Source organism: Sander vitreus, chromosome 17, assembly GCF_031162955.1.
Source record: "Sander vitreus isolate 19-12246 chromosome 17, sanVit1, whole genome shotgun sequence".
In the NCBI taxonomy this organism is placed as follows: Eukaryota; Metazoa; Chordata; class Actinopteri; order Perciformes; family Percidae; genus Sander; species Sander vitreus.
The window spans coordinates 21,794,374-21,822,111 of record NC_135871.1 but is presented as its reverse complement, the minus strand read 5'-3'; the positions used below and the strand labels follow the sequence as shown (position 1 = coordinate 21,822,111).

The 27,738-nt window shown below is 42.0% G+C and overlaps 1 protein-coding gene across 1 annotated transcript; it reads left to right on the top strand.

Annotated features, from left to right (window-relative positions):
• On the top strand, window positions 1-26,400 carry oprm1 (opioid receptor, mu 1). The gene is made up of 5 exons (XM_078273769.1): window positions 1-582; window positions 23,103-23,452; window positions 24,718-24,893; window positions 25,686-25,864; window positions 26,196-26,400. Exons 1-5 carry the CDS (start codon window positions 317-319, stop codon window positions 26,398-26,400), a joined length of 1,176 nt encoding a protein of 391 aa, XP_078129895.1. The 5' UTR covers window positions 1-316.
• Window positions 26,401-27,738: the final 1,338 nt, after the last annotated feature.

The following is a 27,738-nucleotide window of genomic DNA, read 5'->3' as shown; positions in this document are numbered from 1 at the left end:
AGGAATGAAGAAAGAGCGAACTAACTCATTTTCACGTCCTGCTTCTGCTCTGTGCAGGCTCGCTGTGCCGCGCGAGGGTTGTTAGTAAACTAGGCTTTACGTGGTAACCCTCGTCACACGCAGCAACATTCTTCCACACTGTGAGATTTAACGTTACCGGCGGTCCGTCCCGCGCCTGACACGCAGCGCTTCTTTAAGCCAACAACGAACAAGCACTCAGCGGGGCATCACAGGCACCGAGTCCGCCGACGGGCACCCAAGGGGAGTCGAAAGACGCGCACAGCACCTACAGTACGGCACATACCGAACGAGCACCATGGAGACCGCAGGCAACGGCTCGGAGGCGAATTACCGGAGCCAGCTCCCCGTGCTTTTCAACAACAGCAGCTTCTGTGGAAACTTCACCGACGACAACACCACGAGCTTCGCGGAGGCGCGATGCGACGGGGATCGGGGACTGACCAACAGCCTGGAAGACGACACCAACCCGGTTATCATAGCGATTGTCATCACCGCTCTCTACTCCATAGTGTGCGTGGTGGGGCTAGTTGGAAACGTGCTGGTCATGTATATCATCGTCAGGTAAGACAGCAAAGTACTTACAAAAACACTGATGTGTTTTCTCAGCCGTGTTGCGCATAATTTGGCCTTTTACACTTTTTAAACAGATCCTTCTCTAACATGATTGGAAAGGACTCTACGGTACCTGTTGCTGTATTAACCATAAAGTTGTGTGTGCGTGCGTGCGTGTGTGTGTTGTGTGGTGGTGTGTGTGTGTGTGTGTGTGTGTGTGTGTGTGTGTGTGTGTGTGTGAGGGTGTTGATGAGGCCGAGTGAGACCATGTGAATGCGGTGCTGACAATGCTGCCAGCTCAGCTACCGTGCGTAAAATGCCTCCAACCTCGCAGCAAAAAAAGCGAGCCGAGCTAGGGAATGGAGAGGAACTGGTTTTACACAACAACAACAACAACAGCCAATAGACATAACAACAGAGGAATACTATTGTATGTGTTATATATACAGACACAGCACACACTTGCTCTCTCTGTGTCTCTTTCATCTACAATATCAACACTAAACTCGCAAAAATCGCACCGATGTGAGGATGCTGCATATCACTCCCATGTGAGTGCTAAACAAAAACTTTATGCACCATGAATCAAGTCAGATGCTGCTGTCTTCATATGCATGGTTGCTTCAGTGGCTTGTGTTCCCTTGTATGGACGTTTTTTGGTCTCTTTATTTAAATTTCATTTACATATTGCAATTGTCAATTCAATTGCCAATTGTCTCATTCAATTTGAATATATATTTTGCAATTGACAATTCAATATGCAAAGTTTCAATGCAATCCTCAATTCGGTTTAAATTATTTTGACTAAACATTAGAATGAAATCTTAATCAATTACATTTCATTTTGCAATGGATTTTTGGTATCTTTATTCAATTGGCAGCGCCCCCAGTCTATAGCATTAACATTTGTGGTAGGGCTGAAATGATTCCTCCAGTAACTTGAATAATTTGATTACTAAAAAACCTCGATGCAAAATGATTTGCCTCAAAGCTTTGTTTAATCAGTGTTACCAACGTTGTATCGCTGACGGTGTTTCCGCACGGATGATTATTACTGTCGCACACCGGGCTGACGCTGCTGGCGACACATGCCATGAAGACTGACGGCGCAGATTACAAAATGAAGAAAGAGCGTAAATAGTGAGGGGCTAAGAGAAGAGACGGGCTGGAGAAAACCACAGAAAGTGTCCAAAGTTTGGAATCAGTTCAAACGTAATTAAAACGAGAACTCTGGACAGTGTGTCTGCTGCAAAATCAAACTAGCTTACCACAATAATAGCACGACGTCAATGCTTCAGCATCTCAACAGAAAACATGGAGTCTAACTTAATCATTCATTCCACGATGCGGATCCGACAAAAGTAAATCACAGAGTCGTATGGACGATGAAACTACACCAAACACAAACACTACCAAAGACAAAGACAAGAAAATACGTAGTGGTGACCACAATTTGATCTACAGAGCCGACTTGTTGACTATCCCTTTGGAAAAACAGCTGACTGTCGCGCCCCATTTTCTTTCACTCTCTCTCTCTACGGAGAAACAGCTGATCAACGATCTACTAGCATAAGTGTAACAGAGCTGTGTGACATTGTAATCAAATATATAAATACAAATAGGTTGAGTATAACTATCCATCCATCCATCTTCATCCGCTTATCCGGGGTTGGGTCGCGGGGGTAGCTGCTCCAGCAGGGGACCCCAAACTTCCCTTTCCCGGGCCACATTAACCAGCTCCGACTGGGGGATCCAGCTACCCTCCTGAGGAAACCCATTTCGGCCGCTTGTACCCTGGATCTTGTTCTTTCGGTCATGACCCAGCCTTCATGACCATAGGTGAGGGTAGGAACAAAAACTGACCGGTAGATTGAGAGCTTTGCCTTCTGGCTCAGCTCTCTTTTCGTCACAACGGTGCGATAAATTGAATGTAATACCGCACCTGCTGTGCCGATTCTCCGACCAATCTCCCGCTCCATTGTCCCCTCACTCGCGAACAAGACCCCAAAGTACTTGAACTCCTTCACTTGGGGTAAGGACTCATTCCCTACCTGGAGAAGGCACTCCATCAGTTTCCTGCTGAGAACCATGGCCTCCGATTTAGAGGTGCTGATCCTCATCCCAGCCGCTTCACACTCAGCTGCGAACCGATCCAGTGAGTGCTGAAGGTCACAGGCCGATGATGCCATCAGGACCACATCATCTGCAAAAAGCAGCGATGAGATCCCCAGCCCACCGAACTGCAACCCCTCTCCACCCCGACTACGCCTCGATATCCTGTCCATAAATACTACAAACAGGACTGGTGACAAAGCACAGCCCTGGCGGAGGCCAACTCTCACCTGAAACGAGTCCGACTTACTGCCGAGAACCCGGACACAGCTCTCGCTTTGGTCGTACAGAGATTGGATGGCCCTGAGAAGGGACCCCCTCACCCCGTACTCCCGCAGCACCTCCCACAGTATATCCCGGGGCACCCGGTCATACGCCTTCTCCAGATCCACAAAACACATGTAGACTGGTTGGGCATACTCCCAGGCTCCCTCCAGGATCCTTGCGAGAGTAAAGATCTGGTCCGTTGTTCCACGACCAGGACGGAATCCGCATTGTTCCTCTTCAACCTGAGATTCGACTATCGACCGAACCCTCTTTTCCAGCACCTTGGAGTAGACTTTACCGGGGAGGCTGAGAAGTGTGATACCCCTGTAATTGGCACACACCCTCTGGTCCCCCCTTTTAAAAAGGGGAACCACCACCCCGGTCTGCCACTCCTTAGGCACCGTCCCAGACTTCCACACAATGTTGAAGAGGCGTGTCAACCAAGACAACCCCTCCACACCCAGAGCTTTAAGCATTTCTGGACGGATCTCATCAATTCCTGGGGCTTTGCCACTGTGGAGTTGTTTAACTACCTCAGCAACCTCCACCAGGGAAATTGATGCCAATCCCCCCCCTCATCCTCCAGCTCTGCCTCTACCATAGAGGGCGTATTAGTCGGATTTAGGAGTTCCTCAAAGTGCTCCTTCCACCGCCCCTATTACCTCCTCAGTTGAGGTCAACAGCGTCCCATCCTTACTGTACACAGCTTGGATGGTTCCCCGTTTCCCCCTCCTGAGGTGGCGAACGGTTTTCCAGAAGTACCTTGGTGCCGACCGAAAGTCCTTCTCCATGTCTTCTCCGAACTTCTCCCACACACGCTGCTTTGCCTCTTTCACGGCAGAGGCTGCAGCCCTTCGGGCCCTTCGGGTACCTTGCAACTGCCTCCGGAGTCGTCTGGGATAACATATCCCGGAAAGACTCCTTCTTCAGTCGGACGGCTTCCCTGACCACCGGTGTCCACCACGGTGTTCGTGGGTTACCGCCCCTTGAGGCACCTAAGACCCTAAGACCAAAGCTCCTCACCGCAGCTTCAGCAATGGAAACTTTGAACATTGTCCACTCGGGTTCAATGCCCCCAGCCTCCACAGGGATGCACGAAAAGCTCCGCCGGAGGTGTGAGTTGAAAGTCTGTCGGACAGGGGCCTCCTCCAGACGTTCCCAATTTACCCGCACTACCCGTTTGGGCTTACCAGGTCTGTCCAGAGTCTTCCCCACCCCTGACCCAACTCACCACCAGATGGTGATCGGTTGACAGCTCCGCCCCTCTCTTCACCCGAGTGTCCAAAACATATGGCTTCAGATCAGATGAAACGATTATAAAATCGATCATTGACCTTTGGCCTAGGGTGCTCTGGTACCAAGTACACTTATGAGCATCCCTATGTTCGAACATGGTGTTCGTTATAGACAATCCATGACTAGCACAGAAGTCCAACAACAAACAACCACTCTGGTTTAGATCAGGGAGGCCGTTCCTCCCAATCACGCCTCTCCATGTGTCTCCATCATTACCCACGTGCGCGTTGAAGTCCCCCCAGCAGAACTATGGAGTCCCCGACTGGAGCCCCATGCAGGACTCCACTCAAGGTCTCCAAGAAGGCCGAATACTCTGAACTCTTGTTTGGTGCATATGCACAAACAACAGTCAGAGTTTTCCCCCACACAACACGCAGGCGTAGGGAGGCGACCCTCTCGTCCACCGGGTTAAACTCCAACGTAGCGGCACTCAGCCGGGGGCTTGTGAGTATCCCCACACCCGCCCAGCGCCTCACACCCTGGGCAACTCCGGAGAAGAAAAGAGTCCAACCCCTATCCAGAAGTATGGTTCCAGAACCAAGACTGTGCGTAGAGGTAAGCCCCACCAGATCTAACTGGTAGCGCTCCACCTCCCGCACAAGTTCCGGCTCCTTCCCCCACAGAGAGGTGACATTCCACGTCCCCAGAGCCAGCCTCTGCTGCCCGGGTCTGGTCCGTCGAGGCCCCTGACCTTCACTGCCACCCATGTGGCAGCGCACCCGACCCCAGCGGTTCCTCCCACAGGTGGTGGGCCCATGGGATGGAGGGATGTCAGCCACGTAGCTTTTTCGGGCTGTGCCCGGCCGGGCTCCGTGGCAAACCCGGCCACCAGACGCTCGCTGACGAGCCCTCCATCTGGGCCTGGCTCCAGACAGGGGCCCCGGGCTTCCTCCGGGCAGGGTCACTTCATCCCTTCCTCGATTTTTCATAGGATTTTTGAACCATTCTTTGTCTGGCCCCTCACCTGAGACCACTTTGCCTTGGGAGACCAGGAGCACAAAGCTCCAGACAACACAGCCCTCAGGTTCATAGGGACACACAAACCTCTCCACCACGATAAGGTGATGGTTAGTATAACTAATATTTACATATAGGCCTATATACAGATCAGTCTCAGGTTGAAACGAAAACGACGACTCGATAAATTGATGGAATAATTGGTAGAATACTCGATTACTAAAATAATCGATAGCTGCAGTCCTAATTTGTGGCCTTTACTGGCGTTGTCGACTGGATTAGAGTGAAGTGGAAGCCCGACTGTCAGTCACTAAACAAGGAAGTGACATCCTAACGCTTGGTGACGGTTGACATTTTTAATTGCCAATTGAATAAAGAGACCAAAAAAGCGCGGTGACCAAGTAAATGTTAATGCAATAGACTCGGGGTGCTGTTTAGCTGGCACAATAAATTGCCAATTGAATAAAGAGACAAGGCAGAGGCAAAATGAAATGCAATTGATTAAGATTTCATTCTAATGTTTAGTCAAAATAATTGAGGATTGCATTGAAACTTTGCTAATTGAATTGACAAATGCAGAATACATTGCCATTTGAATAAAGAGACCAATAAACTTCCATACCCTTGTGCATGGGGTTTATTCTACATTTCATGTAAATTAGATGAGAGGCCTTCAATAGTTTTGGAAATTTTAAAAACTTTTAAAACAAGCAGATGCCGTACAAATGATGTGCTGAAAGGTAGACTTACTCCAGCATTGCTGGTTGTATACAAAATATGAGTATTATTTTGTCTCTTAAACTTCATCTTAAAGACTTAAAATGTTCCAATATGACCCCCACTGCTTCCTCTTCTTTCATGAACAAACGTCATACTTTCAAGATCTTATCACAGGAGGAGCTTTAATTCTCTTTAATAACCTGTCACAAGGAGTAAGAGATACTAATACATGATTAGTGGTGCACAAATGAAAAATGTCCCTGGCCACTTGCTCTTTTCTTTCTTGTGATCTCGCAGTTATTTCACAGACTAAATTAACTCTCTTTTTTAACTTAGAGAAACTAGTTGGCTAAGGACTCTTGAGAAATAACTCAGTATTAGGAAGATCTATCAGTGTAAAAGTCTCAGATTTTTCCCATGTTCATACATTGATATTGATATTAACAATTTAAGTTCCAACTCAGAATATGAATACACTTAAGACAGTTACATCGAACATCACCTATTGTGCTAATAACATCAGCCCACTGAGGTGGATTTTACAGGTGGTTTGAAATTTCTGTTGGTCAAATGCTCCCCAGCTGATGCTACGTCATTCCAGATGAGCCTGCAGGTAATAAAAGTCACTGAGTAGATGAAAGTTGGAGGAGTAGAATGAGGACAGATGAACCTGGAAAAAAGCTAGACATGAGTGGAGACTTGAGGGGAGAAAGATTGATGGTGAGCAATGAGAAAGCTGAGAATGGTTGAGGTAAAGGTGAGAGTGGTCCTTTTTCATTTTTCCACCTTGTAATTACGGACTTCAGCCTACTTTGTAGGTCTGATAGAATCAGTGAAGAGTGGCTGTGTGGAGGATTTGCTGCGCTGAACCTGTCAGACAGGTGCTTAAATGGTTTGGAAATTGAAAGAGGTTGTTAAAAGTAGAGAATACTACTATAATTCTCCTCACTCCATCCACTGTTTCCGGGCAGATGCGAATGCTCATTTGCCCGACTGCACACATCATCCCCTTCAGTCTGAACGCTTCCCGAAATAGTTCTATTTTGCTAAAGAATGCAAACATCTATGGCAGATATGTTTTACCTCAAATTACTTACGACAGATCTGCCCATTGGGTCACAGACAAAAAGAGTACTAAAATATTTTACTCAAGTAAAAGCACTGTTACGTCAAAGACATTTCCCAAAGACAAATGTACTCAGATAAAAGTAAAAAAAAGTAGGTCTGTTGAAATGGACTCAGAGTAAACATTGCAGGGTTACATTTTTAAAAAGTAAGGGGAGATGATGTTATATGATAGAGCTATTAAATTAAATAACACTTTCAGGCTATAAAATAAAGTGTGTTGACATGTCAAAGTAGCCTTTACAGACTAGTAAGATGACATCACTCAGTTACATTACATTACATGTCATTTAGCTGACGTTTTCTCCAAAGTTGCCACAATTGCTATATATCAGAGGTCGCACACCTCTGGAGCAACTAGGGGTTAAGTGTCTTGCTCAGGGACACATTGGTTGATGTATCACAGTGGAAATCAAACCCAGGTCTCCCACACCAAAGGCATGTGTCATATCCACTGCGCCACAGTTCTCGGGTTTGATATATACTTATTCAATATTTTATATAAATTATTTGAAATATATGACTGCCTTCCCTGACACACTGACATGTTCTCATCTGAATGAGTTACAAATAATAGCCTAAGTGAGTTTGTTGTTGTCTGAGCTGTCTAAACATCTGAGTCTGCTCTATTTTCAACTTCTCTGCTCCTTCATTCTCAAAGCATAACATAACCAGTCCACCCAGCCTCTCTGTCCCACTATAACCAGTCCACCCAGCCTCTCTGTCCCACTATAACCAGTCCACCCAGCCTCTCTGTCCCACTATAACCAGTCCACTCCGCCTTACTGTCCTGTCCCACTATAACCAATCCACAAATGCAGCCTCTCTCTTTTTAAGAATTCTCAAAAATGTTTGTTACAGTAAGTAGAGTAACTGTAATGTGTTACTTCCTGCCAATGAAATTGTACTGACTTAGCCAGCAGTGTGTGTTAAGTGTGCAGACATGCGTGGTTTTGAGCACGTTTGTGACTGAGAAAAGTTTTGTGGATTTCGACTGACTTAGAGTTTTAAGGGAATTGGGAGGAAGGTAAAGGATGTGTCTCATTCCACTGACAACCACAATCCGTCACGGTCATTAGCATGCATCAACCTCTTTGTTTTTCTCTCTTTTCTCTGCCTGTCTTTTGGTCTTTTCTCTCTGTCGGCACACCGAGAGTTAACAGCCTTTTAGCTAATAACACACAGTGGTTATTTACTGTTAAATAAAAATGCAGTTTTAAACTCTGATGTGAGATGTTTTTCCCCTTAGTGTCTGATAACCCCATGAACCATTTCCTCTCACTCTTTATCTCCCTGTCCTTTTCCTTTTGTTTCTCTGTCCCTCGTCTGTTCGCTCCACACTTACATCCGCAAACTGAGTGTGGGCAAACATAACCAGAGATCTGCACGCTCAATTGGAAAAATCAATTGCGGTTGAACAGCAAACCGCTGGGTTCCACAAGGAATATGCTGCCAGTGCAGAGTGCTTTCTGTTACCATGGAAACACCGGGAGGCGTTTTGAGCATGATGATTGCAAAATGACTCCACCACCACCCCAAACCCCTGCCTCCATCCACCATCCAGCTAGATAAGCAGCTGTACCTGGTCAGTCACATTCAGCAGGTGAAGCATTTCTACAACTTTGGATGCTTAAGAACACCAGGATGCTGTAAACTGCTGTTTGTACCGCATGTACTGCAGCAGCACAACAAGAGGTGGCCGTGTATAACTCGGTGACCTCTTACCAAATTTTCCATGACCATCCTCTCTGATGTCAAAGTAACTTTCAAACAGCTGTGTCCCTGCTGGTTATGTGAGAGTTTGAACCCAGTCACATGAAATATGATGTTATGATGAGGAGTCAACGCAATCTACTTCACCAGACAAATGTCATAGATTCTCACAAATGTTTGTCTCTAATGGGTTTCTTGTGGCTCCCGTTCCCCGACATGACTAATACTCTGAGGCTGAGTTTTAAACAACTAACCTGCAGTCTTTTAATGTCCTGTCTACAGCCAGTTTAATGCTCGAAAACAATTCAGACAGCTTAAAATCATTTCTAGTGCTTGTATTGATTGCAAGCAAACTAAATTTTTTTTCTTTCTCTAGTCCATATTGGCCATTTCTTAAAGCAATTTCAATGTAAGTGACAGGGGACAAATTGACACTTTAGGAAGGGATTTCTTAAAGGCCAGCGTGGACAGGAGGAATAATTACAGCAAACAAAACAGCTAATCCTTTCAATGTACATACGGGCATGTCAGTATTGTTTTAAAATAGACTTGGGAACCTATCTCTAAAACAGCCACACTTTATGCAAAACAAAAGATCCGTTTGATTTATTTTTTTAGAGTTACTGCATTTTAATTCCTAGAATTGTTTTACACACTATAAATTAACAGGAAATGTGTGGGATAAAGGGAATGGCATCCCCTTTATTAACACAAATGAGTCACTGGGTATGCATAGTATTTCTTTTTACCAAGAAAAAACACAGGAAATCAAACCCCTGGGATCACTTACTTAATTTTAAAGCTTCTCTTTGATGACAGGCTTGTGAATAGATCCTGGCTGCTTAAAAAGTGTGGATACCTTTCATGTGTATTCATGAACTTCCTCGTGCATTATAGATGTGAGCTCTAGATTTATTTAAAAGAAGAGCTGTGAAGGAAAACCCACTGAACCAACAGCAGACGTTCGCACCTTCTGCAGCCATGAACCTCCTACCAACCCTAGAGTAACATCGGTATATTAGAGTTGCTTTCCTTTGTGTGTGTTTGTGCTTAGTGCACAGTGCTTAGCACATCCTTCTGTTAACTTCTTCACAAGCTGTAAACAATTGAGGCTGGGCGCTCTGACCTCAGTTTTCTAACAGCTGTACAGCGCTGAACATGCAGCCGTTGTGTACATGATTGATGTTAACCAATGACAAGTGGACAGCTCAATAATTGCCGCTCGCCTGTGGATTTTACGCTGCAATTACTTTGTCTGCTTTCGAGCACTATCAAACTCACCTGGCACAAAGTGAGTCAAAAAAGTAATTCAGGGCCTAATCTCTCTCCTTTCTTGACTCGTGCGTTTACCAAAAAGCTGCCTGAATTTCAATGATTTGACAGCTCATTGTGCGACTCAGAGAGAAGGGAATTCTGCATGCTATGTCATGATTGTGAGTTCTGTTATGTTCTGTTTCCTGTTTTATTTTGTTTACTTCCTGTCTTTAGTTTTCCCTCCCTTGTGATTGCCCTAATGTGTTTCACCTGTTTGCCCAGCCTAGTGTCACCTGTCCCTTATTAGTCCTCGTTACCTGGTTTATTTAGTCTCTGTGTTGTCTTTGTCTGGTGTTGGATCGTTTCATTCTGTTTGCTGTGCAGTCTGTTTGCTGTCGTTTAGTTCCTGGTTGTGTGGATTATTGCTCCTAGTAAGTGTGTTCCTCTCTTTAATACATCTCTTTAACTGCGTTTTGGTCCAAGCCTCATCTATCCGTGACATACTGCTCTTTAATTTTGTGTATCTGCACACAACAGGGTGGTAAAGAGTCTAATTTCTTGTTCGGGAGACTATTCTGAATAGATGGTGCAGAGAGGTAATTAGGCTGTCCTTCCTGTCTGTGTGTGTCTAAGAGTAATGAACTTCTTAACACCACTGGACACTGCTGGAGAATTAGAGTGCTGTCAAGCTAGGTTAATGGTCGCCGTGGTGTTCCCGGCCCGAGGTGCGTGAGCCATAAAAGGACGTCACCTTGTCTGTCGTTTCCAGGGCAAAGGCTCCGCAAGTTTTCATGGGGCGCAGTCGTGCACCTCTGAATTTTTGTAATATGGCACGCGCTGCGCTTTCAGTTCAACATGGTCAGCTGGCAAGACTGGCCGAGCAGGTTCGCCTGTACAAACATTTGTGTGATAATTCTTCATGAACAGACCACAGGGAGTCAAATGACCTTAAATATGTGTAAGAGAGAAAAACATGAGATCGCTTTGTCAAAGCTAAATAGCGGCCCTTATAGAGTGTTCGTTACATCGAGAGGCAGATATAATGTTAATAAGCACCAAATACAATGTTTGGCGGTTCGTCGGTGTTTATCATTATACATTTACTACTGTTGCTAGGCAGCCTGCCTCCCTTTACTTCGCTCTCTTCTTCTTCTTCTCTACTACTTCTTGCTTATTCACAGATAATTTTGTTTGTATGGCGCCTGGCATTTCGGAGAATACTTTAACGAACACAAAACGTCTCTGTGCATCCTCGTAGCACGCGAGCCATCTACGTAGGCCCGCGTCACGGTTTCAAGCGTGATAATTACCGAGGCTTCAGTCTTGATATAACAGGAGGTGCTCTTTTGAACATTCATGACCAGTTACATACAGTAAGGTCATGAAACCTCACAATTTTACAGACCTTGACTGTGGAGAGATCACAGGAAAAATAAAAATTTGTTAAATAATTATTCGATGAATGTAGCGATAGTCACTGTTTTGCACTGAGAAAGTTATGGACCGAATGAAGGAAAGATGATAAACTAAAGATGAGGGAACCAAAAAAGACAGATTTTGTCTCTCTCTGCTTCATGATTGATGGGTGCTCTTGGCTCTTTTCTCCATCTGTCAATTACAAAGTGACTCACTCACGTACCCCAATTCTGCTCTTTATACTCTATGACAGGTAGGGTTAAACATGTCCTTCATCAAGCTGGCATTTCAAATCACCAGAGGGTATCGCAGATTTGTTCTCCAAATGTTAATGACGATGTTGTTACACCCTCCTACTTGTAACTGTCTGGAGCCATACGTACGTCTTTTTATCTTTTCGAAACGTGGTTTTCCACAAGAATAGCTTACTGTTGCAAAATGCCATGGATGAGAAAACAAAACAAACCAAAGAGGTATACTGATGACCTCCTCCTGAAGTAAAAGTCGTAGTTCGAAAGCTGCCAGACCTTTTAACTGCTGTGTACAACAGTTGCACACTTAAATGTTGATTTTAAAGTCGGGGTCGAGGTCTTAGTAGAAGATCTTCAGCACACACAATAGTGTTCCTAAGCAACAAGCTGAAACTCTTCTTGAGGTCCCTGTTTCCATGGCCAGCATCTTTGAGGATCAAGGTTTGGCCTAAATTGGATCCCTGTTTCTTTTTGTCATATTGCCAGTAATCGAAATCCATTATAAGAGTGAATGACAAAAGTGGGGAGCGATTGTGAAACCCATGAGCAGAACACAATGCACTTGTTGTTGAATTTGTGTGGTGATGTATGTCATTGTGATCTAGAAAATCCCATTTGGAGGCCATTTGAAGTGTTCTGCAAATTCAATTTTATTATTTTTTAACAAGGCCAACTTTGGATTGGTGTGGTTTTCATTGCGAGAAACAATTATTTAAAAAAAATTAAAACATTAATTTACAGGTCTTTTTTAATTTTTTTTGTGTTTCTTCTCATTCCTACAAACACATTACTGCTGCCAATCAGATGTATTTGATTTAGTCCTTGGTTTACATTCATTTCACTACATGTCAGGGACATGAAATGGGGTAATAAAAATAATGTGTGCTAGAAAAATGGCAAATTACAAAACGTCAACACACTAAAACAGATTTAAGGCTGCAGATATTAGCATGAGAGAATATGTTACAGAATGCAAATAAAACCTTGAAATAAGTACCTTGACCTTGGGACCTCTAAAACCAGTTCATATGATGACCACAATGACCTGTTGTGCTCGCGAAGGGTTAAAATCTCGGACAAATGCTCGGGGGCCAGACCATTTAAGGCCTTGAAAACAAACATTAAAATCGATTTCTGAAGCGCACCGGGAGCCAATGGAGGTTGTAGAGAATGGGGGGTAATGTGTGCATGTCTAGAGGTATTGGTTAAAAAGCGAGCAGCCGCACATGTTGAAGGCGAGATGGAGGTTTGATTGAGACCAACATATAGAGAATTGCATTAATTCAGCCTTGTACTAATAAAGGCGTGAATTGCCTTCTCTAGATCGCGCCTGTTAAGTAAGGGCTTAACTTTAGCCAGGAGACAATACTGGAAAAAGATAATTTTAACAACACTGCTAATCTGCTTGTCAAATTTCATGCTGCAGTCAAACGTCACCCCCAGATTTTTGACAGCTGGCTTAACGTATTAAGCCACATCACCCTAACTCAAAACTGGACCAGAAGAAGTACTGAAGATAATACACTCAGTTTTATCTTCATTCAAATTAAGGAAGTTATGTGGCAGCCACAGCTGAATACCATTAATACAACTAAGCAAGGAGTTGCTTCAGGTTGCTCAAATAAGTACCTTAAATCTGCAAACACACTGACCAGACCGCCGACCCTCGGCAGAAAAGGCAGTTGGACTGATCATTCTCCCCGAGTTGGTCAAAAAAGTGCCTCGGAACACACCAAAGCGTCTCCATAACAGCAGGCGGCACTAATCTGTATTGTCGCCCAAAAATGAAAACCGGCAGCTGATTGGACGTACGCGTCACGTGGGTCTGGTTTCTCCGGAAATTCAAAGACACACTGTCATGGCGGCTTGTTCAGACTGTCATCGGCTTGTTCTCATATTGTACTAAAATAGTTCACCGAAATGTGTTTATGAAAACATTTTACGCGAGAAATAGGCCATGCAGTTGCTGAATCTGTCTTCATTTCAGATTGACAAAGGTCAGTTTAAAAGATTTTCTTCAGATTTTGAGACTCTAGTCACGCTCATTCCGCTCCCCGTTTCTGGGTTAGCATTCTTCCAATCAGCAGTGTTGGGCAAGTTACTTCCAAAATGTAATGCATTATAGATTACTAGTTACTGTCATTTGAGAGTAATTAGTTATATTACAATATTACTGTCTCTGAATTGTAATCGTTACACTACTTTTGCATTACTTTTGAGTTACTGTCACCAAAATAACAGGGGATGTTTGATTTGGCAGCTAGCTTGTGAATTTCAACACCGGATCAATAAAGTCTCCTCTTTTTCCACTTTAATACATCATAGATTATTCATATTTTGTGTAATTAATATAAATATGCAAAGTAACTAAAGCTATTAAAAAATAAGTAAAACGTGTAATAAAAAGTAGGAGAAAATGAAAATACTCAATTAAAAATACGGCATTGTTGTAAAATGTTTGTTTATAGCACTTGAATAACAAATTCATGTTTTAGTTTAAAGGAATGTTCAATTATAGTGTGATTACTCACTATTTACATTATTTACAGTAGGCCTACTTGATTTACAGCTGATTTGTGAAAAGGTAGCCTACACAACCTTATTTAACAGTAATTTAGTTTTACTGCGAACCGTCACAGGAAGTGCTCTTATTTTGAAGTAGGCTACACGGAAGTTGTCTGTTGTGTAACCTACTCTTGCTAGCTTACTGAGATGCAACATGTCCGTCAGGCTCAAGTTGTTCACTTTCTTGTTTGTAAAACTGCAACATATTGAACAGTAAATGGTCACAGTAAAAGACAAGCGTTTTTGGTCGGCATTCGAAGCCATTCCACTACAGGTATAGTTACTCTCCACGGCTGATAAAATGCAATGATATTTACATGTAGCAAGCCTCAACATTAATTCCCGACATGTTTATATCTGTCAGCCGCTGACGTACCATCACCTGTTTGGACATATGTTGTCCGTACCGTCTCTGGTTCTGGCACTGACCACGAGAACAGAAACAGGACAGCTCACTTCAATGCAGCGTAATAACTCCTGAAAATAATAACCAGCTCGCAAATGTATTTGTCTCTGCAGTCATCTCAACCACCGAATACAGCGACAGGAAATAATACGGCTTTTTTTTTTTCCTGTGAAGAAATGTGTCGCAGTGTTGATGAATTCTTAAAAAAAACAATGCACCACTAAATGTTGGGTTAAAATGCGTTGTAACTCGCGTTACTGAGATTGTAACGAGTATAATATTACCGAAATTTAATTAGTAATGCGTTATATTACTACGTTACAGCGAAAAGGAATACATTACTGTAATTGCGTTACTTTTGTAACGCGTTACTCTCAACACTGCCAATCAGATGGGTCAAGTGAGTCTGACTGCCGGCAGTACCCGCCCTGCCGATTATACATGTCATATCTGCCAAAATGAAGGCCGACGGCCCCTCGGACGGATGACGGCACGGGACACACCGAACAGACTCGAGGCACTGACCTCGCCAGACTGTCCAACGGCCGATATCGGCTCGGTGTGTCAGCGCCTTAAGACTCTCCAGCTGATCCAGAATGCTGCAGCGTGTGTGCTGACAAGAACTAAGAAAAGAGATCACATTTCTCCTGTATTAGCTTCTCTGCATTGGCTTCCTGTGAAATCCAGGATTTAATTTAAAATCCTTCTCCTGACCTAGAAAGCTCTTAATGGTCAGGCGCCATCATATCTTGAAGAGCTCATAGTACCTTATTGTCCCACTAGAGCACTGTGCTCCCAGAATGCAGAGTTACTTGCGATTCCTAGAGTCTGTAAAAGTAGAATGTGAGCCAGAGGCTTCAGCTTTCAGGCTCCTCGCTTGTGGAACCAGCCCCCAGTCTGGGTTCTGGAGGCAGACACCGTCACCACATTTAAGAGTAAACCTAAAAACCTAAAACCTAAAACTAAAAAAAAAGATTCATCTAACAACCCTTATAGAGCTGGCTCAGGTTTGCCTTGGACCAGCTCTTAGTTATGCTGTTATAGTTTTAGAATGCTGGGGGACTTCCTTTGACACACTGAGCTCCTCTTTCCTCTCTCTCTCTCTCTTTCCATCTGTGTGCATCCATGTCCAAGAAATGCTTGTCCCAGAAAGAAGTTAGCTCTGGGGAGCTTATTTGAGTCCTTATGTTTTTTGCCCCGCAGTTTTCCTTGGATTAGGGTGGCACCTAAATCATGGTTGCAGCTGTTGCTGTGGTCCTGCTCTGCGCCCTGCAATGCCCTGCTTTGCACCCGGAGCTCAGTCGGCTAATTGGACAGCTATCCGAGCTAACTAGCTAACAACAGCAAACTACAGCTAGCGGTTACTTTAGCAACAAGTAACGTTGGCCTAAAGCTAACGTTATCTGTCCAAAACTCATTTAATCACCTTGGTACCGCGTTCACTGTCGGTCTTATAACTTTTATGATATCTAATTGACAAGTCCAAATGGTTCCACTTTACTTGAGGTCACAGGAATTATTCATGACACCGTTGTAAAATCATTTGATAGTGAAATCAAACTTCATGACAAATCCCATCTATCGTTTGGTTTTCTGTCCTATGAGTAGCCTATTCATTCTCAGAGTCAGCTGCGTGGCTGTAGACTCTTAGGTCTTGGTAAAAAAGATATTTGACAGTTGTTATTGGCTATTACTACTACCCCTAATGTTTATTATAATTACACATAATTAGGGTTGAGGTATATGGCAATAATAACATGAAGACAATATTAAGTTGCTAACAATCTTGATATTTTGCCATACTGTTTACATCACATTGACTATCCCTTTGCTATCTATGTATCTATCTATCTATCTGCTTGAGGTCATTGTGGGTTATGTTGAAAATAAATGAGCCAAAATTGTTTATGGCAATACTGGATTTTAATAAGTACCTTGATTTGTCAGGTATATAATTAACTGAATCAGTCAAAAACAAATAGTCCCGTCTATTTTTTCCATACAATTTGTAAATTGATTTTCTAAAGTACAATATGATATTGTACAGTGTGTGTATATATAAATATCTATTGTGGTATAAAATTCCATATACTGTGATTGAGAAATGTATTCATATCACACACGCCTAACATGAATATTACATACATGCAGCAAAAGCACAAATCTCAGAATCTGCCTGGCAGTCAGACATGCACACAGTTGGACCCTGCGCACCCTAATCCATCATGCTCCGCAAAGTCTGCATGGACAGTGTTATTGGTCGGAGCCAGAGGCATACAGATGTCTATTCACATGAGCAGCGTCTGTTTCTGCAACCAGGCCTTAATGGTTTATCTGCACCCAGCAGCAGCAGCCCATGAATCCTACAGGGCTACACATCCACCGGCCAGCATCGCATACTAGTGACAAATTGTTTATCTTACTGTGTAAGAAAAACCATGAAAATATATCAGCTTCTGTTCCAAACTGTTGACCGCAAATGTGTAGGGTTCATCTTGACATTTGTTGAAACATGATGACAAGATTGTTGATTCACTACATGCGTGTTCCAAATATAGATACACAAAGCTAACACTGGTGTTTATAGCTTTAAATGTCCAGCCACGTTATTAGTCTCTTAATATCTGTTATCATTCCAATATTTTCAATCTGACACATTAAACAGAGTGCCAGGCAACACAAACTCACAGGTAATGTTTATTTAAAACCAACTAACAATGAGCAGGTCATTAGCTGTAAAATATAATAAATCCTAATCCAGTTTTTCTCTACCTCACTTCACACAAATTAATAGTCTAAGCTCTCTTATGTTTCATTAATATGCCATTAACTGAAGCTAACTAAAACCAAATTAGGTTTCTATAAATATTTAACGTTCTTCTTTAGGAGCTGTGGCACCTGAATTATATTAAGAGTAGAGGTAATATTCAGTGGCTGATGTTGAACCCATTAGACAGCATCAGCTACTGGGAATGAAGAACATCCAAATGTTTGAGCAAACCTTCACAAACATGCCATGTACATTTTAAAATAAAAAGGTTGAAAAAAAAAAAGTAAAAGGTTTCTCTTGTTGCAGCTAAATCTGAGCTTTTTATTGACAGAGAAACATTTAATCCAAGGAATGTTTCAACACAAATTCATTTTAGCATCATTATGATATGTTATACTGTATGTTATTATCACGTTTCAAGATTTCCTTTATCCGACTCTTTCATTCATCAATGCACAATATCAATCATGAAAACAATATAAAAACAATAAATAAATAAGATAAGACATTTGAGTAGAGGAACTCATCATACTGAATCACCCTGCCTGGTCACTGTTGTTGCCATGGTATAGCACGATCCTCACATGTGAAAACAGACAATCATCAATTTATTAACAATAAATTCATTAACATTCAGGCACATTTGAACGGCTCCTTGCGGCATCCCAAATTCATGAACTGTGGACATTCTGTGGGCAGAATGTATTTTCTCTCCTGTTTCATCCCAATGACATACACAGCGCCAGTGGAGAGTTTTAATGTCTAAACATGTATGTGAATAGTGTTAAAGGGTCTGTTTACTTAAATTATTAAAATTCAAGTTGTGAGAAATATGTTATATATTAAAAATAAATATAATAAAATGTGGCATTTATTAAGATAAAGATTACTGAAACCGAGGCAAAAAAATGGACCCCAGGAAATTCACCACAACTAAATTAAGCTGAAGCAAAAAAGAAAAAAACAAAAGGTGAAAGCTGCACTTTCACAGCAAGCTTCTACCTCTTCTCCCCCTACTCCAGCGACTGGCATTTTACCTTCTCAGCCTCACCTAACTAGAACCTACCACCTGCCCAGGTAGGGTAAGCTAAACTGAGAGCAAGCATCAAACTCAAACAAACAAATTAAGTGTGAGATTTTGAAATACCTGCTGACATCATAATGTATGGGCCCACATAGAGCACTAAATGTAATATAATTGATGTCATTCACTGCAGAACTATTTAACCTTACTTCTAGATGGGGCCCAGCCTCTCCTTGCTGAGAGGACATGATGCAGTCCTGTTTTCACTATCCCTGTTTGAGCAGCTGATACCCCAACATAGAAAAAAGACAAGATCACACACACACACACACACACACACACACACACACACACAACTGGGCTGACTCCTTTCAACAGCCTACCTAATCCCAATTTCAACCTAATCCCATAAAACAAACAAACAAGCTTGTGTGATTTATATAACCTTATTGATCATTTATCAATAACATTGGACTGAAATTAATAATTAAACAGACATTAAGAACATTGACAATGTTGGTGATTGGGCCTCTAGAAAAGGGAGAAAAGCAACCTTTTCTCCATCCGCACCGGCTGTGTTTTGTTTTTTATTGCTAATTCACAAATATTAGCATGAGCAATAGGCTCGGAAGGAACTTGTTTTGGTGGAACATGTGTATGTTTAAAAGTTGTTTTAGTCGTGCAACAGAAAACTCAGATTGGACAGATAGTCTAGCTAGATATTTGGATTTAACCGGCAGAGATCTGAGAAAAGGTTAACCATGGTCTTCATAAATCGAACAGAGTTTAAAATGCCAACACAAAGGAAGCCCAAGGCAACGGATATCTGGCCTAACAGAGCAATCCCGGAAGTGGAACGTCAAGGATATAGACTACAGTTTCAGCAACAGATGAGGCTCATTAGGGAGCCAGGCTAGAGGATATTGTAATTTTCATTTCAATAATTTGTCATCCAGCGTATAGAAAATGTTATATTATTCGGGGTCTTCAGTCAGAACAGGGGTAAACCAATTTTGCCATAATGGCCACATTAATCTCTATTGAATTTGTTTACACTAAAACAAACAATTCTCAACTGCCTAACTTTATGTAAATGTATTCAAATGAGGAAAATAACACTGTTTTACTGACACAGTTGTGTTGTGCATCTGCATATGTGTCAAATGATTTGGATGCTTGAATAATGCATGCTTGAGACAACAGCCTGAGAGTAGGGTGAAATGTCTCTTTCGTCTGGGAGCACGTGTGATGAGATTGTAATACCCTCCTCAGAATTTCTCTTCAGAATCACCTCAGGGATAATTTACCATCACTATCAAATCTGTTTTTTTTTTGTTTTTTTCTCATTTAAGATAAAATAAAGATGGATGAGAGAGGAGAAATGAGAAGGCGTCTCACTCCCCCAGGTGGGAACCACAGCTAATGGGTTGATGGAAGCCTATGAATTAAACATGATTTCACTGAAAGGACTGTTTTGGATGATTTTAAGGTCCATTACTGCACATCTTTCTGCAGCCTCTATGCTTCACTGGTCCAGGAAAACACCAAGTCAAGGTAGTTAAGAGGCAGATTGAGCAATTTCTATTGTCAAGTGTTGTTTACTCACGGAAACGGCGTAATGAAGATTTACTCTTTGCAGATGGTTACTTCTGTCTTGTCTCTCCGGTCACTTTCTCTTCCTCTCAAAAATAGGCTGAATATTTGCCGTAAACATTTTTATCTGTGGTCTGTTTACTGGAATACAATGGGACAATGTTCTTGTCTGTTTATGTGGCATGAACAGAGCTTCAATTTTCTTATCTTCCAAAATGATAAACCATCCGCCGGAGATATGTATCCTCTTTATGAATGATGCTTATCATATGATTACTGCTGGCATGAAAATTAATAAGTAATATTTTGTAACTCTATGTTGCCAATTAATATAACACAATAGTCATTCGAGCTCATGAAAGTGTTTTGAATTTGATGAAATACCTGCTAGTGGGTAGCTCTTTTCCATTACCTGCTTCCAAGAAATTACTTCTATATACTGCTAATTTGAAACCGCAAATATGTTTTAATTGAAATGTAATGCCACCTGAATAACATTCACCAACTATTAGTTTCCGTTATTATCCATTCTTTTCAAGTAAAGCTGTGTTTAGGCTCTCACAACATTACATGTGACCTTCCAGCAACGTATAGTATGATATTGTGAAAAGTTTTGTTGCAACGAAACAACTCTGTTAGTATAGTAGGTGATGATTGAATAAATCCTCAACAATTGGGAGGGTCAACGAATGATACATATCTCACAGTCTTGCTATTTCACTTAACTGACTTATAAACTCCATGGAAAAGCTTACAAGCTAGTTGTGCACAACATTTTGCACACAATGTGTATTGTCAGTATATTGTCATCAGTGTGACACAACCTCAAGGGTGAAGAATAAATTAAAGCTGAAAACTCATTAATAAAACAACTCATTCAGTTAATTTAGACGAGATGAGGCCATTAGCCTCCACACAGCATGCTGGACATGCGTAAGCCTCAGACTTAGTACAACCCACAGGAGAAAGCAAGCTATCATCTGCAGCCATGTTAACAGCAGTCTCAAATGTGATGTTGGAAATTACCACCAGCTCCAGCACACTACTTAGTTTAGGGTGACGACTTTTACTGCATCTTGAGGCATGTCAGTCCCCGTTCAAATAAAGCCTGAAACAACAAACGCACTAAGCTGTCAGTGTTAAAGTTGATCAGTATTTAATGAACTCACTATCATCTCTGGTTGTTAAGAGGATTTGGGATTATTGAGGCGAGTGCTGCAACAAAATAGGTAAATTACCTCCTCACCCAATGACAGTTGGGGTTTAATAAAATGAAGGCCAGAGGGTGTAATGTATCATTGTCACTTTGTGTATCCAGATTAATTCAATAACATTACGGCAGGGATGTGTCTAAATTGTCTGTTCATGGAATAGTGCAGCAACAGTGCCTTGGAAATTAAATTAAATGAATACCTGTCTGATAAGGCTACGGTCAGCAGCACATCTAAAGCTCTCTAATTAACATTTTATATCACATCTGTTTAATCTGTACAAAAAACAATGTGTAAAAATGTCAGTTTTCCGCTTTACAGGGAATTATGTGTTGGACAATTTTTTTTTAGACAAACAAACTAACTAAATAAAAAAATAATTAGTGAGCTTTAGAGGTGCTTAAGTGGATTAAAAAAATGTCAGGCTAACCGTTTCCCTGTTTCCAGTCTTTATGCTAAGATAAGCTAACAAGCTGCTTGATAGCTTCATAGTCAATCTTCTCATCGGTCACCTATATGGAAAAACATTTAGATCTTTAGTGAAGAATTAATAAGGGAAAGTATAATTGAAGTGCAGAATCTTCTACTGGATCTTCTATCTTCTGGATAGCTTCACTAGAGCTTCATTGTTGATTGATTAGCTCTCTGTGGAGCTCTATCATAGCTTGCAGGCATATTGATCTCATTGGGGGACCTAGTAGTAAGAGACCTTCGCACATTTAACATTATATAAAACAAAAGCAGCTTGATTTAAAATGTCATACTTCACTCAGACATCAAACTTTCAGATCTAGTGTCGAACTGCAGGCTCTGGCTAAGCTTTAGTACATTTTTCTCATGAACACTGTATGTCTCCTAGAAATGTGTGTTAATCCTCAAAATAATAACTTACATACTTTGGTCTACAAAGGTTATGACGTACAAGATAGATCCTTTTAGATGTTTTTGACGTGATCCAGCTTCACCCTCGCCTCATTACGACGTGGACAGCAAGTGCTAAACATAGTATATGTCTTGGCTGACAAGAGCTCTAAACAGTCGAGCCATTTCAGTCGTCTGGGTTCCATCCTCTGTGCTAATGGATCCCCGCACCTTTTCCTGTTTTCTATAAACACCCCACTATTCTCGCACTCTACCTCTCTTCTTTTTGGTAAAAGATACTACAGATTGAGCATGTTTCTCCTCAGGTTTACTTGAGGAGAGACTTATTTGTCCTATCAGTCAATATGTTGAGAAGTAGAGAGAGAGAGAGTTTTAAAACTGAGTCAGAACTGACTAAACCAGAGGTTTGCTATTACAAAATGAGCTGGGGGGGGTAGCTAAATTCTTCACAAAACATCACAGGATACTCTGCACAGCTCATGAGGCACCTGAGTGCAACGGACCTTTTAATAGCGGGGCAAGAATTCCGGCTGTGCATTCAAATTCTGCAAATGGTGCTCAAAATGCAGGAGTACAATCCTTGAACTCAGGCTTTTTCTGTGCAGAAAAAAACTGAACCCATTTAAATAATTTATTGGCACTCTATGTGTGTCCTTGTAGTGCGGTCTTCTTTATGCATGTCTTTAAAGGATAAATCTTTATTGCTACTTTCTGGATAATTTCCAGATTATTGTGAGTGCTGTTCTAGTGTCAGACAACATTAAGTTACTTAAACATTTTACTTGACACACTCGACTCAAAGCGAGTACAAATACACTCAAAACGACTGCAGAAGATGCAGTCATGTCATTTGTAGTTAGTCCGTGGGTCTTGCTCTCATGTACTGTAGGAGCAGTGGGAGGCGTTTTGCGTGTCTGTGCCCTAGGGGCCTGTTGTTTCATAAGCAAATCCATGTTTTTTTGTACAGATACACTAAAATGAAGACCGCCACCAACATCTACATCTTCAACCTCGCTTTGGCCGACGCCTTGGTCACCAGCACGCTACCATTCCAGAGCGTCAACTACCTGATGGGGACCTGGCCGTTTGGAGACATACTGTGCAAGATGGTGATGTCCATTGACTACTACAACATGTTCACCTCTATCTTTACGCTCACCACCATGAGCATTGATCGCTACGTCGCTGTGTGCCACCCAGTCAAAGCGCTGGACTTCAGGACACCGCGTAACGCCAAGATCGTCAACGTCTGCAACTGGATTCTCTCCTCGGCCATCGGGCTGCCTGTAATGTTCATGGCCTCCACAGTCCTCTCTCGTAAGCATGTGCACACTCAGTATGTGATTCATAATAACACGTACTGTATATCCTTTATGACAACAACAATAACAGGATAGAACCAGGTCTCCTGGAAAAAATTGAGGTAAAAAAAGTAGCCTCCAACCCTCAAGTAGCAACCATGCACAACAGAGCTCATTTCTTTCTTAGTCCTTGGTAGATAATGAGTTCAACAAGGTCTCACAATCGAATACAAGCACAAAACGGGAAGAAAACACTTTCCGTTAATTCTCTGCATTCCAGCCTTAATGAGCAATTATGTACTCCAGCAGGCTCTATAAAAGGAGACAATCCAGATGAGTTGCTTAGGTTTTTCTGTGTAATTGCAAAAAAGAACAATTGAATGCTATATGCCTGTTGGTGACTAATATAACTGTCTGCGTTAAAGCGGCCACCAAAGCCAGGCTGTCTCTGTGTCGCTGCAAACATAATGGAGAGACAACTGCCACTGAAATTGAGTGTGATCGCGCTCTGTTTGGAGGAGAGAGGCTAATGAGCGATTTACTGACTCAGTAAAGTTGTAACTCTGCATGGTGCTAAAATATGTTTATTGCTTTAGCGCCACAAAATATTTTTATGGGCATTTCTATGCCTTTTATTTGAGTTTTGGACAGTAGAAAGATGACAGCAAATGAGCGGAGAGAGATGGGGAATTAAACGCAACAAATGGTCAAAGTCGAATGTTGTGCGTCATGGTGGAAGTATTAACCACTAGGCAACCAGGGCAATATTCAAGAATTCAAGAAATTCAGTTTCAATTCAAATGACCGGAAGAACGGAGAGGAGAATTCACATAACATTAACCTCTGAAGATAGACAGACGAAACAAAGCGCTACATACAGAAAAAAACATTAGTGCTAAAACAGTTTGTTCAGTTTACAGCCTCAGCAGCTAGCTGTTTCCAGTTTAAAAAAAACTGTGTACTACCTAATCAGCTAAATCAGATAAAGTTAGCAGCTAGTTGGTGAACATAATGAAGCTAAAGAGCTAAGAGAAAAAGTTTCAACCCTAAATACTATTATTACACTTGTGCAACACTGCATTGCATTGTGTACAACCAGATTAAGCAAACACATTTCAGAGGAATAAAGCACAGATGATTAAAAAGAACTACCAAGTGAAAATATAGTTGATACAAATAACTACTTGTGAAATTGCTCATAAGGAAGACATGAATGTTTGCGTCTCCGTTTACTTGTGAACATACAGTATGTGTGCATGTGTGTCTCCTCACCCTGCACAGCCTCCAGTATTGTTGACTGCAAGCTGATATTCCCCCACCCCTCCTGGTACTGGGAAACACTGCTGAAGATCTGTGTGTTCATCTTTGCCTTCATCATGCCCGTCCTCATCATCACCGTCTGCTACGGCCTCATGATCCTGCGGCTGAAGAGTGTGCGCATGCTCTCGGGCTCCCAGGTTAAGAAAAATTTGTTTTTCTTCTACAAACATGGGCCAAAACTTAAAAACGATATTTTGTATATTTTGTGCCAAAGGCTTTTAATTAAATGGAAATGAAAATACCTGACATTGGGTCTACTAACTACATGGCCTACACTGTGTACACAATAACTAATTGATATTATCATTAAGAGTAATGAAGCAAAATGCAAGGTTGCCCAGAGCTTGCATGCAAATATGGTGCACTCATTGCTCTCAAGAAAAAAGCAATAAGGGGAAATCTACTTAAGCCTGAGGTTGTGGCTCATTTTTAATTAATTGCAGTGGAAGATAAAATGACCTAAAACAGTAATTTTGAAAACATTTACCATACGCTGGCTGCAAATCATGTGCGGATTCTAATGAGGATGTATTTACAGTAGATAAAAATGGAATAAAGGTGGTGGTACATACGCTTTGTTCCTACTAAAAAGCACTTCAGACACCATTGCACTTTTTCTTAACCACTTTTCTTCCTTTCCATCTTGCTTTTCTCTCTGCCTTTTGATCCTCTCCCCTTTACCTCTCCTCTCATTGCCCTCTAACCATCTTCTCCCAATCCTTTCTCTCATCCTCCATCATCCTTCTCCATCATTATTATCTTTCATACCTCACCTTTTCTCATGCTTTCCTCTTTGTACTTTGTCATTTGTCCATCACTCATCTTGTACTCCCAATTATCCCCAAACATTAAACCTCCTACACACACACACACACACACACACACACACACACACACACACACACACACACACACACACACACACACAGGAGAAGGACAGAAACCTGCGTCGGATCACCCGCATGGTCCTGGTGGTGGTTGCCGTCTTCATCGTATGCTGGACACCCATCCACATCTTTGTCATCATCACAGCTCTGATCAATATCCCCAGCTCCACGCTGCAGACTATCACCTGGCACTTCTGCATTGCCCTGGGCTACACCAACAGGTACGCATTAGACAAATATTTTCTCTGTAATATTGAAACTGTTAGTCCTAACAATTCCGGTATAATAAGTGGAGATTATTCATTAAAGCTTGGTTAAGTGTAGATAAAAGGATGCTCATTATAGGAAAAATTGTGTTTTACAGATGAGAGCAAATTGCATTGACGTTTTGATAACGTGCATTTGTTGGTACATGGTTTGATGCAATGACTTGAGTTGGCTTGTAGTCAACCCATGTTATACTGTATATAAAAGGTAAAACTGATGTTGGTGAGTTTAGGGGGAAGCTGATTTTCTTGTGTTAAACTGTAACCTTGTTTTCGTCCCCTGCAGTAGTCTGAACCCGGTTCTTTATGGCTACCTCGATGAGAACTTCAAGCGTTGTTTCCGTGAGTTTTGCACCCCGAGTCCCTCAGTGTTGGAGATGCAGAACTCGTCCCGAACCGGAGTCACAAGCCGCAAGCTCCCACAGCGCGAACACAACACTGCAAACACAGGAGAAAGGTCCAATCAACAGGTAGACATTGTCTGTGTGTAGTTCATTGCATCTGGGAATGACTAGTTCAACATTTTTGGAAATGCACTTATTTGCTTTCTTCCCAGAGTTAAATGAAAAGATCGATACAACTCTTGTGTCTGTACAGTAAATATGATGCCACAGCCAGCAGCCGGTAAGCTTAGCTTAAGCAAAAGACTTGTCGTCACCACGAAGTTGCCAGATAACCAGCAGAGACTGCACAGAAGTTACTTTGCCTGGCCAAGAAATAGTCCGGCACATTACCTCCCATAAAACCAAAATCTTTTTTTGTGGTCGGCTGACTTTTTTTTTTTCTTTTTTTTTTTACCTTGGGACAGAGCAAAGCTAGTTGATTTCCCTCGATTTCCAGTCTTTATGCTAAGCTGAAGACTGAAGCTTCAAATTTACTTTAGACATAAGAGTACATTACTCTTCATTTTAGGTATATGGCTGTTAACAGTCATGTAAAAGGTACATATAAATATACTCTATACAACATAACATGAACATGCTTTCTCTTCTTTTCCCTACTCTCTGCAGGTATGACTAGCCTTGGAGGGGTCGTCAGACTCTCGCTCTTGTGGGGGCGTTGCCAACGACGATCTCAACTCAGAGGTCACGCAGGTCACCACAGGGCTCTGACCATGCAAACACAAAGTGACACGTACATCAGACAATCTAGGACACGAGTGAGCATTGATAGCACAGACCATTTAGGCAGTGTGCTGCAAGCTTAACTGCAGCTGTGCATTAGGTCAGGCCTTTCACCTGCCAAGCAGTGTTACTAACTGCATGGCTGTGCAAGGATTTTACTCTGAAACCGATACAGATGGTTTAAGATATACTAAAACAGAAAATAGAGCATCATTACAATACTCCTCTTAACCGAAGAAGCTGTTGCACTTTTTGTGCATTAACGCTATTACAGCTTTTAGTTTTCATTATTGCTGTTATTACTATAATATACACTATATAGACTGAGTATGTCCTGTGTATGTGTGTATCGCACTCACACACACACACACACATGATGTTTTGTTCTGTATGCTGCAGACAAAGCTGCCTCATTGATCTAAGCCTCTTCTCTTAACCCTCATATCGCTAATCCAGTAGGTTGTAAAAAAAAAAAAAAAAAAATCTATCAATTATCTTGTTTGCAGTGTTCATGTGACTTCCCTCCAATCTGTTACAGTTGCTCCTGATGTTTTCTTTTTTAAGTGTTTGCATGTGTGAGAAGTCTGGAAAATGTGGATTTATCGGGGAAACTGGACAATAAAGGATCTAATTAGATTTTTTTTTTTTATCTAATGCTCAAAGGCTCTGTGGCTCCCTCACCACATGAAGACATCACTGGACAGC